At 40.3% G+C, this 15,132-nt stretch overlaps 1 protein-coding gene across 5 annotated transcripts in view; it reads left to right on the top strand.

Annotated features, from left to right (window-relative positions):
* The window catches only part of PPP2R3A (protein phosphatase 2 regulatory subunit B''alpha), a 206,345-nt gene that overhangs the window by 126,280 nt on the left and 64,933 nt on the right, over positions 1-15,132 (top strand). For all 5 annotated transcript variants that reach the window (XM_033212577.1, XM_033212576.1, XM_033212579.1 and 2 more), the window contains 3 exons: positions 297-453; positions 6,268-6,316; positions 9,244-9,333. In XM_033212577.1, coding sequence (XP_033068468.1) covers positions 297-453; positions 6,268-6,316; positions 9,244-9,333 — 296 coding nt within the window. The remainder of the gene's footprint in view (positions 1-296; positions 454-6,267; positions 6,317-9,243; positions 9,334-15,132) is intronic.

Genomic DNA, 15,132 nt, shown 5'->3' with positions numbered 1-15,132 from the left:
TTTGCGCCAGTCTCTGACCTCTGACCAATTATACTCCCCAAGGTAATGGTACTTCCCTTTCCCTGCTTTTACATCCTGCACAGCATCCAACCCTTCACTGAGCATGTTATAGAGCTCAGTAAATGCTTATAGATTGATTGGTTGATTAAAGGTAGGATGAGGTTGCCTATTAAAGGGTTTCTTATTTGGTACCAGAAACAAAATTTTAAATTCAGTTTAAAACAGAAATTCACTAAACTGCACAGTGGCCAAAGCTGCTTTTTCATAATGTTTAAATTCTTCTCATATCATTTCAGACCCTAGCACTTTTGGAAGAAGAGGAAGATATAAACCAAATTACAGATTACTTCTCCTATGAACATTTCTATGTTATTTATTGTAAATTCTGGGAACTAGATACTGATCACGACCTCTATATCAGCCAGGCCGATCTGTCTCGATACAATGACCAGGGTAAGTGATTCTGTAGATGCTAAGACTTAACCATTTTGAAGAGTTATATAAATCATCACTACTCATTATGAGAAATTCCCATTTGCTGAATTCTAAACCTAATCAAGTCCTCTTTACAGGCCAAGAATTTTTAAGAGGGGATGAGTGAAGATAATATAATTTTTTATTAAAATTAATAAAAGCCTTGATGTAGGAGAAGGAGTTTGGAAGTAAGTAACCAATCACAGTCTTAGTTTTGATAAAGTGATGAATCTTTATGCTGGTATTTTCTGATGATGAATTGAATAAGATCCACACTTGTGTAAATCTGTTTGAAAGAGAATATGTATACACCTTTATAAACCTTCCCACTTAACAATATTTCTATAAGAAACCAAGGATGAAAATAATGTTTCTAACTTGCCAAGTTTTCTTTTCAAGGATTCACAGAAATTTACTTTTGGAAATTTAGTTCCAGAAAGATATGTCTCTGCAGATGAATTTCGTGTGCTTTCTTTTGTCAGAAAACAAAAAATTACATATCACATGATAATACCCTTTTTGCTTCATTTTTGCCAGCGGTAAATCTAGAACCTATTGCCTACTAATTTAATATCCTTGTTTTTTTTTTTTTTTTTTGAGACAGTATCTCAAAAAAATACTATGTTTTTTTTTTTGAGACAGTATCTCAAAAAAATAGTATGTCACCTAGGCTGGAGTGCAGTAGCATGAACACGGCTCACTGTAGCCTCGACCTCCTGGGCTCAAGGCATCCTACCGTCTCAGCCCCTAAGTAGCTCGGACTACAGGCACATGCCACCACATCTGGCTAATTTTTTTTGTAAAGACGGTGATACGGTTTGGCTATGTTCCCATCCAAATCTCATCTTGAACTGTAGCTCCCATAATCCCCACCTGTTGTGGCAGGGACCTGGTGGCTAGGTAATTGAACCATGGGGGCGGGTCTTTCCCACATAGTTCTCATGATAGTGAATAAGTTTCATGAGATCTGATGGTTTTATAAAGGGGAGTTCCCCTGCACATGCTGTCTTGTCTGCCACCATGTAAGATGTACTGTTGCTTCTCATTTGCCTTCTGCCATGATTGTGAGGCCTTCTCAGCCATGTGGAACTGTGAGTCCATTAAATCTCTTTCCATTATAAATTACCCAGTCTCATGTATGTCTTTACTAGCAGCATGAGAGCAGACTAATACAGTAAATTGATACCAGTAGCATGGGGCACTGCTGTAAAGATACCCGAAAATGTGGAAGGGACTTTGGAACTAGGTAATAGGCAGAGGTTGGAACGGTTTGGAGGGCTCAGATAAAGACAGGAACATGTGGGAAAGTTTGGAACTTCCTAGAGACTTGAATGGCTTTTACCAAAATGCTGATAGCGATATGAACAATAAAATCCAGGCTGAAGTGGTCTCAGGTGGAGATGAGGAACTTGTTGGGAACTGGAGTAAAGGTCACTCTTGCTATGCAAAGAGACTTGGCATTTTGCCCCTGCCCTAGAGATCTGTGGAACTTTGAACTTAAGAGAGATGATTTGGGGTATGTGGTGGAAAAAATTCCTAAGCAGCAGAGCATTCAAGAGGTGACAGTGCATAAAAGTTTAGAAAATTTGCAGCCTGATAATGCAGTGGAAAGTAAAAACCCGTGTTCTGGGGAGAATTCAAGCCCACTACAGTAATTTGCATAAGTGATGGGGAGTCAAATGCTAATCACCAAAACAATGGGTAAAATGTCTCCAGGGCATGTCAGAGACCATCATGACAGCCCCTCCCATCACAGGCCTGGAGGCCTAGGAGGGAAAAATGGTTTTCTGGGCCAGGCCCAGGGCCCCCCTGCTCTATGCAGCCTCTGAACGTGGTGCCCTGCATCCCAGCTGTTTCAGCTCCAGCCGTGGCTTAAAGGGGCCAAAATACAGCTCAGGCCATTGCTTCAGAGAATGCAAACCCCAAGCCTTGGTGGCTTCCATGTGGTGTTGGTTCTGTGGGTACACAGAAGTCAAGTATTGAGATTTGGGAACCTCCACCTAGATTTCAGAGGATGTATAAAAACACCTGGATGTTCAGGCAGAAATTTGCTGCAGGGGCAGAGCCCTAATGGAGAACCTCTGCTAACACAGTGTGGCAGGGAATTGTGGGGTTGAAGCCCCCATACAGAGTCCCTGCTGGGACAATGCCTAGTGAAGCTGTGAGAAGAGGGCCACCATGCTCCAGGCCCCAGAATGGTAGATCCACCAGTAGTTTGCACCATGCACCTGGAAAAGCCACAGATACTCAATGCCAGCCCATGAAAGCAGCAAGGAGCTATACCGTGCAACACCACGGGGGTGGAGCTGCCCAAGGCCATGGGAACCTGCCTCTTGCATCAGTGTGCCCTGGATGTGAGACCAAGTCAAAGGAGATCATTTTGGAACTTTAAGGTTTAATGACTGCAGTATTGGATTTTGGATTGCATGGGGCCTGTAGCCCCTTTGTTTTGGCTGATTTCTCATTTGGAACAGGTGTATTTACCCAATGCCTGTATCCCCATTGTATCTAGGAAGTAACTAACTTGCTTTTGATTTTACAGGCTCATAGGTGGAAGGAACTTGGGTTGTCTCAGATGAGACTTTGGACTGTGGACTTTTGAGTTGATGCTGAAATGAGTTAAGACTGGAGGGACTGTTGCAAAGGCATGATTGGTTTTGAAATGTGGGGGACCTGAGATTCGGGAGGAGCCATGGTTGGAACAATATGGTTTGGCTGTGTCCCCACCCAAATTTCATATTGAATTGTAGCTCCCATAATCCCCATGTGTCATGGGAGGGACCCGGTAAGAGTTAACTGAGTCATGGGGGCGGGTCTTTCCTGTGCTGCTCTCGTGATAGTGAGTAAGTCTCATGAGAGCTCATGGTTTTATAAAGGGGAGTTCCCCCACACACACCCCTGCTGCCATGTAAGATGTGCCTTTGCTTCTCCTTTGCCTTCCACCATGATTGTGAGGCCTCCCCAGCCATGTGGAACTGTGAGTCCATTGAACCTCTTTCCTTTTTAAATTACCCAGTCTTGGGTATATCTTTATTAGCAGTGGGAGAACAGACTAATACAGGTGGGGTTTCACCTTGTTGCCCAGGCTGGTCTCCAACTCCTGAGCTCAAGCAGTCCATCTACCTTGCCCTCCCAAAGTGCTAAGATTACAGGCATGATTCACCACGCCCGGCCTGGTTTAGTATTAACTAAGCACCAAGATACATTGATTCATTCTTCTCTCATAAGATTGTCCCTGTTCTGTCCTTTAATGCCTTCTCAGGCACTGTTGGTTTTTAAACAATACTTTAGCTTATTAGATATAGCAGAGTATAAATCTTAAATAAATGCATTGAATTTTGTTTTTGTTTTTTGGTATGGCTGTTACTAATGTGTGCCTCTTAAGAAAAGGCTCGGCCGGGCGTGGTGGCTCAAGCCTGTAATCCCAGCACTTTGGGAGGCCGAGATGGGCGGATCACAAGGTCAGGAGATCGAGACCATCCTGGCTAACACGGTGAAACCCCATCTCTTTTACTAAAAAGTACAAAAAACTAGCCGGGCGAGGTGGCGGGCGCCTGTAGTCCCAGCTACTCGGGAGGCTGAGGCAGGAGAATGGCATGAACCCGGGAGGCGGAGCTTGCAGTGAGCTGAGATCCCGCCACTGCACTCCAGCTTGGGCGACAGAGCGAGACTCCGTCTCAAAAAAAAAAAAAAAAAGAAAAGGCTCATCAGGCCGGGGTCAGTGGCTCATGCCTGCAATACCAGCACTTTTGGAGGCCAAGGCGAGTGGATCACTTGAACCCAAGAGTTCAAGACCAGCCTGGGCAACATGGTGAAACCCTGACTCTACAAAAAAAATACAAAAATTAAAAATTAAAAAATAATCTTTTAAATGACAAAGTAAATACAAAAATTAGTTGGGTGTGATGGCATATGCCTGTAGTCCCAGCTCCTCAGGAGGCTGAGATGGGAGGATCTCCTGAACCTGGGGAAGTTGAGGATGCAGTGAGCCATGATGCTGCTGCTACACTCCAGCCTGAGCAACAGGGAGACCCTGTCTCAAAGGAGAAAAAAAAAAAAGGCTTATTGTATATGGTGTCAGGTTTCATAGAGCTTTGCATATTTAAGAAATAAAGTTGGCCGGGCGCAGTGGCTCATGCCTGTAACCCCAGCACTTTGGGAAGCCGAGGCAGGTGGATCACGAGGTCAGGAGTTCAAGACCAGCCTGACCAACATGGTGAAACCCCATCTCTAGTAAAAATACAAAAATTAGCCAGGTGTGGTTGTGCATGCCTGTGATCCCAGCTACTCGGGAGGCTGAGGCAGGATAACCACTTGAACCCGGGAGGCGGAGGTTGTGGTGAGCCGAGATCATGCCACTGTACTGCAGCCTGGGCGATAGAGCAAGAAGGGGCCCCTGACTATAATTATCCACTCACCAGATTGTCCTTAATGAGACAACATGGAATAACATGATCTTCAATTTTAGGAAGCTCAACCTTCCCAAGCTAAAAAATGCCTTTAAAAAAAGATTTTGGCTTTGCAATTAAATATCCTTGCCTTTCCTATGTAGGCCCCTTTTTTTTCTATTTAGTACAGATTAACCCCATAAACCAATGTTCAGCAGAATATGGAAGGTCTTTATATAAGCTTTGGTGTGTGACCAGGCATGGCTGTACCAATACATATATTCCCAACTTTCTTTGGCCAAACCAATTTACCTTTATGCTAACTGTACCTAACTGTGTACAGAAGAATTCGATGCTGATAGCTGCTATGTCCCTAATGACCTTATTACTGGTCCTGAAATTTTAGTGTGCGTGCCATTGCCTGGGGCACCTGTTAAAAGAAAGAACCGGCTAGGCATGGTGGTTTATGCCTATATTCCCAGCACTTTGTGAGGCTGAGGCGGGCAGATCACCTGAGGTTGGGAGTTCGAGACCAGCCTGACCAACATGGAGAAACCCCATCTCTACTGAAAATACAAAAAAATTAGCCAGGTGTGGTGGCGCATGCCTGTAATCCCAGCTATTTGGGAAGCTGAGGCAGGAGAATCACTTGAATCTGGGAGATGGAGGTTGCGGTGAGCCGAGATTGCACCATTGCACTCCAGCCTGGGCAGCAAGAGCGAAATTCCATCTCAAAAATAAATTAAATAAATAAATGAAAGAACAGGTCTCTAGTCATGTGTGTCTGTCTCTCTCTCTCTCTTTCTCTCTCTTTTTCTTTTTCTCTCTCTCTCTCTCTCACTCACCAACATGCTAACTTAAGCTATGATTGTCTCTGTGAATAAAACTTCCTGATGTAATTTCTGAAAATCTTATATCATGTTAAACCCTGGACTTTTATAAAATGGGAATATAAGAAAAGTATGTTTGTAGTGTGTTTGAGGAGCTTTTAAGAAACTACTTGAAAGTATTCTCCATTGTTTTTAAGTTTGTTTTATTTTATGTTGTTTTAGGAGCTTACACAATCAGTTCCCCCTTGAATTTATTTAAGGATAAAATTTGTCTTGTTTATAGGAAAATTGGTCTCATTGGATAAAATCAATACAAATCCTATATATTTTTGTCTTAGTTGTCAGGATGTTCAGACCTAACTTAGCATTGAGCTATATTAATACTTCCCAGATGTCAGCCACATTCATTTGCCTATTATTTTTTAAAATTATGCATGAATAAAAATGTACTCACATTCTCATCATGGACGATGGTTATGGTTTAGCTTGTAGCTAATGAAAAATAAATTTGTAAAAAGTATTGCCTTTATGGAGCATATTTCTAACTAGCTTTGTAATTTTTTTATCTACATTAGCTTCATCAAACAGGATTATTGAAAGGATATTCTCTGGGGCAGTAACAAGGTAAGAAAACGTTTAATGCTGCGTTTAAAAATGAACAAGTAATACCATAACGATCTCATTTTAGCAAAGCTTCCTGAATAATTTGGCAGTGCTGTTGGAGCAAATAATATCCTATAAAACATAGTCATGGCTTAATACAAGACAGTAATTCTTTTTTAAAAAAATAATTTCAACTTTTCTGATTCAGGGGGTACATGTGCAGGTCTGTCACATGGGAACTCAGTGTGATGATGAGGTTTGGTGTTTGGAGGATCCTGTCACACAGGCAGTGAGCACAACACCCAACAGGCAGTCCCTCAGCCCTCACTCTGCTCACTCCCTACCCTCTTCAGCAGTCCCCAGTGTCCATTGTGCCCATCTTTATGTCCATGTGTACTCAATATTAGCTTCCACTTACAAATGAGAACATAATGGTGTTTGGTTTTCTGTTCCTGTGTTAATTAGCTTAGGATGATGGCCTTCAGCTGCCTCCATGTTGCTGCAGGGACATGATTTCATAATTTTTATGGCTGCATAGTATTCAATGGTATATATGTACCACATTTACCTTTATCCGGTCTACTGTTGGTAGGCATCTAGGTTGATTCCATGTCTCTGCTATTGTGAATAGTGCTGGATAAACATACAAGTACATGTATCTTTGTGGTAGAATGACTTATTTTCCTTTGGGTATATACCCAGTAATGGGATTGCTGAGTCAGACAGTAGTAGAAATCAACTGCTGTCCACCACAACTGAACCCATTTACATTCCCACTAACAGTATATAATCATTCCCTTTTCTTCACAGCCTCACCAGCATGTGTTATATTTTGACTTTTTAGTAGTTGACATTCTGACTGTTGTGAGATGGTATCTCATTGTGATTTTGATTTGCCTTTCTCTGATGATGAATAATGTTGAGGTTGTTTCATGTTTGTTGGCTGCCTGTATGTCTTCTTTTGAGAAGTGTCCGTTCATGTCCTTTGCCCATTTTTAAATGGGGTTGTTTTATGCTGGTTGATTTAAATTCGCTATAGAGTCTGGATATTAGACCTCTGTTGAATATATAGTTTGAGAATATTTTCTCCTATTCTGTAGGTAGTCTGTTAAGTCTGTCGATAGTTTCTTTTGCTGTGCAAAAGCTCTTTAGTTTCATTAGGTCCCAGTCATCAATTTTTGGTTGTGTTGCAATTGCTTTTGAGGACTTAGCCATAAATTATTTTGAGGACTTAGGCTGATGTCAAGAAGGGTATTTCCTAGGTTTTTTTCTAGGATTGTTATAGTTTGAGGTCTGACATTTAAGTCTTTAATCCATTGTGAATTAATTTTTTTATATGGTGAAAAGTAAGGGTCTGGTTTCATTCTTCTGCATATAGCTAATCAGTTATCCCAGCACTGTTTATTGAATAGGGAGTCTTTTTCCCATTGTTTGTTTTTATCGACTTTGTCAAATATCAGATGGTTGTAGGTGTGCAGCTTTATTTCTGGGCTCCCTATTCTGCTCCATTGGTCTATGTGTCGGTTTTTGTACCACTACCATGCTGTTTTGGTTACAGTAGCCTTATAGTGTAATTTGAAGTCAGGTACTATGATACCTCTGGCTTGGTTGTTTTTGCTTAAGATTGCTTTAGCTATTTGGGCTTTGTTTTTGGTTCCATATGAATTTTAGACTTTTTTTTTTTCTTAAAACTTGTCTGTGAGAAATGACGTTAGTTTAATAAGAATAACACTGAATCTGTAGATAGCTTTGGGGAGTATGGCTATTTTAACAATATTGATTCTCCTATCCATAACCATGGAATATTTTTCCATTGGTTTGTGTTATCTCTGATTTCTTTCAGCAGAGTGTTGTAGTCCTCCCTGTAGAGATTTTTCACCTCCTTGGTTAGCTGTATTCCTAGGTATTTTATTTTGTGTGTGTGTGTGTGGCTCTTGTAAATGGGATTGCATTCTTGATTTGACTTTCAGCTTGAATGCTATTGGTGTATAGAAATGTTACTGATTTTTCTACATTGATTTTGTATCCTGAAACTTTAATGAAATTATTAGTTCTGAAAGCCTTTTGGCATACTTTTCAGGCTTTTCTATGTATAGAATCATGTTGTCAGCAAAGAGAGATAATTTGACTTTTCCTGTTTGGATGCATTTTATTTCTTTCTCTTGCCTGATTGCTCTGGCTAAGACTTCCAGTACTATGTTGAATAGAGTGGTGAGAGTGGGCATCTTTGTCTTGTTCTTGTTCTTAAAGGGATTGCTTCTAGCTTTTGTCCATTCAGTGTAATGCTAGCTATGTGTTTGTCATAGACGGCTCTTACTATTTTGAGGTGTCTTCCATTGATGCCTAACATGAGTATTAATCCTATATCTAGGCCGGGCGCAGTGGCTCAAGCCTGTAATCCCAGCACTTTGGGAGGCCGAGACGGGCGGATCACAAGGTCAGGAGATTGAGACCATCCTGGCTAACACGATGAAACCCCGTCTCTACTAAAAAATACAAAAAACTAGCCGGGCGACGTGGCGGGCGCCTGTAGTCCCAGCTGCTTGGGAGGCTGAGGCAGGAGAATGGCGTAAACCCAGGAGGCGGAGCTTGCAGTGAGCTGAGATCCGGCCACTGCACTCCCGCCTGGGCGGCAGAGCGAGACTCCGTCTCAAAAAAAAAAAAAAATCCTATATCTAAATACAGGTAACAGTATTTTATCCCAGTGATTATTTGCATTCATATGAAAAGCCAGATTTCTTTTCTTCATATTTGCAAATGCCTTCTGGTTTCATGCTCTAGGCCTTTGAAAATAAGATAGGCTGTGGAAGGGTTGCCCTTTATGAGGCATTTAGCATTATAAGTTTAAAAAATTTAACTGGCATATTACTTTATTTCTTAGCCTATCATCCTGATAAATGGTTATGCGTAATTGCTTAGGAAATTTTATAACCATGTGTTTTCTTCAGGGGAAAAACAATACAGAAAGAGGGAAGAATGAGCTATGCAGATTTTGTTTGGTTTTTGATCTCTGAAGAAGACAAAAGGAATCCTACCAGGTATGATTTCTAAGTTTCCTTTGCCAAGATGTTAAACACATGCACAAAGCTTGAAAAAGTCATGGTGCATATTATACCTAGTGAAGCCAACTCAACCTGGCCATACTAAGATGAATTAGACTTAGTTTCTGCCATCTCGGAGCTCTCCGTCTCAGGGGATTGGCACTGAATCCATGTTCATGGCATATCAAGAGAAGTGCTGTTACCCACAGAAACAAAGATTAAGTGACATGTAAGCTGATGACAAGTAGGGCTAGTAAGCATTCATGTGGAGTATGGGAATAGATGCTGTGAATTACTTGTTTTATCATCTTACTGGGTAAGTGGTAAACCATTACTATTAGAGAGGGAAAGCAAATTGTGGATGACTAGTGTATAAGAACACATCCTCATTCTGCCAGTTGACATCATCTATGCTTTTCCTTTGCACTCTCAGACATACCTTGATTGGAGTTATTAATTTACACATTTCTTTTTTTCCATCTCTTGTTCAGGCAAAAAATCCAGATGGCTCACTTTTTATCCCAACTTTGTGTAACACAATGCACTGTAGTTTGTGCTCATTACCAAGGGAGGGAGGGGTTATAGTCCTTGATGGTACCTGCAGGTATAACTAACTCAGCTATCTTAATATTGGGTCGAAAAGTTATCTAAATGTTGAATATGTCCAGATGTGGTGGCTCACATCTGTAATGCCAGAACTTTGGTAGGTCAAGGCAGGAGGGATCGCTTGAAGCCTGGAATTTGAAACCAGCCTGTGCAACATAGCAAGACTCCATCTCTACAGATAAATTTTTTAAATAGCTGGGAATAGTGATGCACACCTGTAGTCCTAGCTGCTCGAGAGACTGAGGCAGGAGGATCGCTTGAGGGCAGGAGTTTGAGGCTGTAGTGAGCTAGGATCGTGCCATTATACTCCATCCTGGGTATAATGAGCAGGACACCAACTCTAAAAATATAAATGTTGAATATATTGTTTAGAAGATGTTGAAATAAAAATAAGCCATTTCTTGGAGAGCTTGTTATTTTTAAATAACTTTGTTTTCCATTTCAAAAGTAATCATTTATTTAGAAAACATGAATGAGCAGAAGAAAAGTAAATTTTAATACCAGTAATTTTAATACCCAGAAAAAAAAAATAAAAGTTCGTATATATGCTACTCTTTTTCATATACAGGCAGAGTAGAGTATCTCTTACCTGAAATTCTTGAGATCAGAAGTGTTTCAGATTTTGGATTTTTTTCAGATTTTGAACTGTTTGTTATACTTACCAGTGAGCATCCCAAATCTGAAATCCAAAATGCTCCAGTGAGAATTTCCTATGAGTATGAGTTTTGAGTGTCTTGTTGATACTCGAAAAGTTTTGGATTTTTAGCTGGGTTTCAGTGGCTCATACCTGTAATTTCACACTTTGGGAGGCCAAGTTGGGCAGATCACCTGAGATCAGGAGTTCGAGACCAGCCTGGCCAACATGATGAAACGCCGTCTCTACTAAAAATATAAAAAATTAGCGAGGCGTGGTGATACATGCCTATAATCCCAGCTACATGGGAGGCTGAGGCAGGAGAATTGCTTGAACCCAGGAGGTGGAGGTAGCAGTGAGCTGAGATTGCACCATTGCACTCCAGCCTGGGTGACAAGAGCAAAACTCCATCACAAAAAAAAAAAAAAGAAGAAGAAGACATCCCATGTTCATGGATCATTGTTAAGATGGCAGTAGTTCCCAAACTGATCTGCAGATTCCTAACAAAATGCTAGTTACTTTGAGTCAAGAACTTTTTTTGTTTTTCAATGGTTTTTTTTTTTTCCAGAAATGGAAAAGCCAAATATTGAATTCCTATGGAAATACAAAGGGACCACAGTAACCCAAACAATGCTGAAAAAGTACAGAAAAAAGTAGGATTCACTTTCCTATTCCAAAATATTTCACTACAAAGTGAAATTAAACAGGACTGTGTGGTACTTGTATCATAATAGACATAAAAATAAAATTGAATTGAGAGTTCAGAAATATACCCTCACATTTATGGCTAATTAATTTTCAACAAGGATGCTGGATGCCAAGACAATCCAATGGGGGAAAAAACAGTTTTTAATAAATAGTGCCAGAACAACTGGGTATCATACAAAATAATATTAGATTGGTGCAAAAGTAATTGTGGTTTTTGCAGTTTCTTTCGATGGCAAAAACTGCAGTTACTCTTGCACCAACCTTAATATGGACCCCTCGTTCACATACTACAAAAATTCAGTCAAATGGATCACAGCAAAAAATGTAAGAGCTAATACTATAAAAAATTTAGAAGAAAATAGAGGAGTCAGTTTTCACGACCTTGGTTAGGCAGTTTCTTAGATGTGACACCAACAGCATAAGTATCAAAAGAAAAAATTGATGAATTGGACTTCAAAATTTTAAACTTTTGGCTGGGTGCGGTGACTCACGCCAGTATTCCCAGCACTTTGGAAGGCCAAGGCAGGTGGATTGCCTGAGCTCAGGAATTCAATACCAGCCTGGGCAACATGGTAAAACTCCATCTCTACCAGAAATAATGAAATTTAGCCAGGCACAGTGGCACGCGCCTGTCGTCCCAGCTACTTGGGAGGCTGAGGCGGGAGGATCTCTTGAGCCTGAGAGGCAGAGGTTGCAGTGAGTTGAGATGACGTCACTGTACTCCAACCTGGGTGACAGAGTAAGACCCCATCTCAAAAAAAAGAAAAAATGCTTTTATGCTTCAAAAGATATGATCAAGAAAGTAAAAAGACAACCCACAGCATGGAAGAAGATACTTGCAGATGATATATCTGATAAGGAACTTGTATCTAGAATGTATAAACAACACTCACAACTCAATAATAGAAAGCCTGCCCAATTTAAAAAATGGACAAAGGATCTGAAATGACATTTCTCCAAAGAAGATATATGCATGGCCAATAAGCACATGAAAAGATGCTTGACATCATTAGTCATCAGAGAAGTGCAAATCAAAACCACAATGAGATACCACTTCACACTAAGATAGTTACCAAAGAGTCAGATAATAACAGGTGCTGCCAAGCATGTGGAGAAATCGGAACACTCGTACATTACAGTAGGAGTGTCAAATGGTGCAGCCGTTACGGAAAAGTCTGACATTTCCTCAAATGGTTAAATAATAGAGTTATCATATGGCCTAGCAATTCCACTCCTAGGTATATACCCAAGATATATGAAAACAGGTCCACACAAAAACTTGTACACCCATTTTCATAGCAGCATCATTCATAATAGCCAAAAGTTGGGATCAGCCCAAGATAAACAAATGTGATCTATTCATATAATCAAGTATTATACAGCAGTAAAGAAAAATGAAGTACTGATACATACTACACATGATTGGATCTTGAAAACCTTTGGTGAAGTAAAAGATACCAGTCACAAAACAACATATTGTATGAATTTGTTTATATGAGTTGTCCAGAATAGACAAATGTATAGAAACAGGAAATAGGTTAATGGTTGCGTAATCTGTGGAGAGCCTGTGGTAAAATGAGGAATGAGTACTAACGGGTATGGAGTTTTTTTTAGGTAATGAAAGTGTCCCTATATTAATCGTAGTGATGGTTATACAACTCTATGTTAAAAACCCTTGAATTGTACATTTTTAAAGGAACAATCATATGATATGTGAAATATATTTCAGTAAGCCTGTTTAAAAAAAAAAGACTTAAAATACTACAAAGTATGTTCTGTAAACAAAATGGAATTAATGTAGAAATCAATACAAGGAAGACAACTGGAAAATCTCCACACACTTGGGTATTAAACAACACACTTCTAAATAATCAATGGATTAAAAAGGATGACTCAAGGGGCATTAGATATTCACGAAGTAATAAAGGAATGCTACAAATAACATATACACACACAAATGTGGTGACCTCAATGAAATGAACCAATTTCCTTTAAAGTCACAAATTAATAAAACTCACCTAAGAAGAAATACATAACCTGAATAGTCAGATGTCTATTAAAGAAAATTGAATTCACAGTTCAAAACCTCCTGAAAAAGAAATCTCCCAGCCCAGATAATTTAACTGTATTCTTGTAGTCATTTGAAGAAGAAATAATACCAAATTCTGCACCACCTTTTCCAGAAAACAGAAAGGGGAGGAATAATTCCCAACTCATTTTATAAACAAAACCAGACAAACACATACAAGAAAATAAAACTACAGACCTCCCGCTTGATATAGACCCAAAATCAGTAACAAAATACTAGTAAGTCAAGGCTTAGTTCCTCAAACTTTCAGGTCCCTCTTCCAGAATCTGCACATGCCCCAAGGGAAAGATGGTCCCAAATGCTAGGTGCCCGTCTCTGGATTTTCTTCTTCTAGATCTGGATACCATAATTTTTCACTGCCCTGTTAATTCTCCAGCATCTTTGAACCGTTTTTTTCTATGGCGGGGGGGTCCCCTCAGTTTCCTCAGTGGAAGGCTTGATCCCACTTAGGTAATCATTAGCAGAAGTGGAGCTCTTCAGATCAGTTTTTCACATCATGAGATCCATAACTGGATTCTCTTTCTTTTTTTTTTTTTTTTTTTTTTTGAGGCGGAGTCTTGCTCTGTCGCCCAGACTGGAGTGCAGTGGCCAGATCTCAGCTCACTGCAAGCTCCGCCTCCCGGGTTTCCGCCATTCTCCTGCCTCAGCCTCCCGAGTAGCTGGGACTACAGGCGCCCGCCACCTCGCCCGGCTAGTTTTTGTATTTTTAGTAGAGACGGGGTTTCACCGTGTTAGCCAGGATGGTCTCGATCTCCTGACCTCGTGATCCGCCCGTCTCGGCCTCCCAAAGTGCTGGGATTACAGGCTTGAGCCACCGCGCCCGGCCCATAACTGGATTCTCATAGAATATTACCAACAGGTTTTTTGAGTCAAAAGCTTTCTTAGACCTCCTTCTTTGGTGCTTCTTTTCTACCTTGCATGTTACCTTTCTCCTAACTAACGCTCACATATTGAGATTCCATTCTTCGCCGGTGACTAGTATTTTCTATGCAATGGCTTATTTAATCCTCGTATCGCTATGAGTTGAGGTATCAGTGGTCCCATTTTTCAGCTGATGAAACAGAAGCTCTAAGAGACTGTGCACCTAGTAAGTGTCCTAGCTTGGATTCAAACTCAGGTTTGTATCTCTCCCAAACCTGGACTCTTTACCAGTGTAATATATGGCCTGTCATACAGATGCCATTCGTTTGCATGTCTACCTTCTTTCCAACTAGGCTGTAGACTCCCTAAAAGAGAGTTCTTTTGGTGTTATGAAATTGCTTATTGCTTAAGAGAATCAGTGTTAGGCCAATTATATAAGAAAGTAACTACTGATTTTGCCCATTGATACTTGTTTCCTTGGTTTCTAGTGGCACTTGCTAGGTACCCTGTGTGTTATTCTCAGTGGTTCACATTGCTTTACTAAAGCAGAGTGTGAGCAGAAAATAGTGCCCACCATTTTGACAAAAATATCTGTACAGATGCTTCTCCACTAACAGTAGGGTTACATCCTGGTAAACCCAGCATCACTTGAAAATATAAGTCAAAAATTATTTAATACACCTAACCTACTGAACATTATAGCTTAGTCTAGCCAGCCTTAAATGTGCTCAGAACACATCTTAGCCTACATCTGGGCAAAATCATCTAGCACAAAGCCTACTTTATAATAAAGTATTGAATATCTCATATAATTTATTGAATACTGAAAGTGAAAACAGAATGATTGTATTGGTACTTAAAGTGCGGTTTCTAATGTATGCGGCTTTCACACCATTGT

The sequence above is a fragment of the Trachypithecus francoisi genome, unplaced genomic scaffold (genome assembly GCF_009764315.1).
Source record: "Trachypithecus francoisi isolate TF-2019V2 unplaced genomic scaffold, Tfra_2.0 Lachesis_group0, whole genome shotgun sequence".
Lineage (NCBI taxonomy): Eukaryota > Metazoa > Chordata > Mammalia > Primates > Cercopithecidae > Trachypithecus > Trachypithecus francoisi.
Note: the sequence above shows the minus strand (reverse complement) of the source record. Positions and strands in the feature narration are given on the sequence as shown.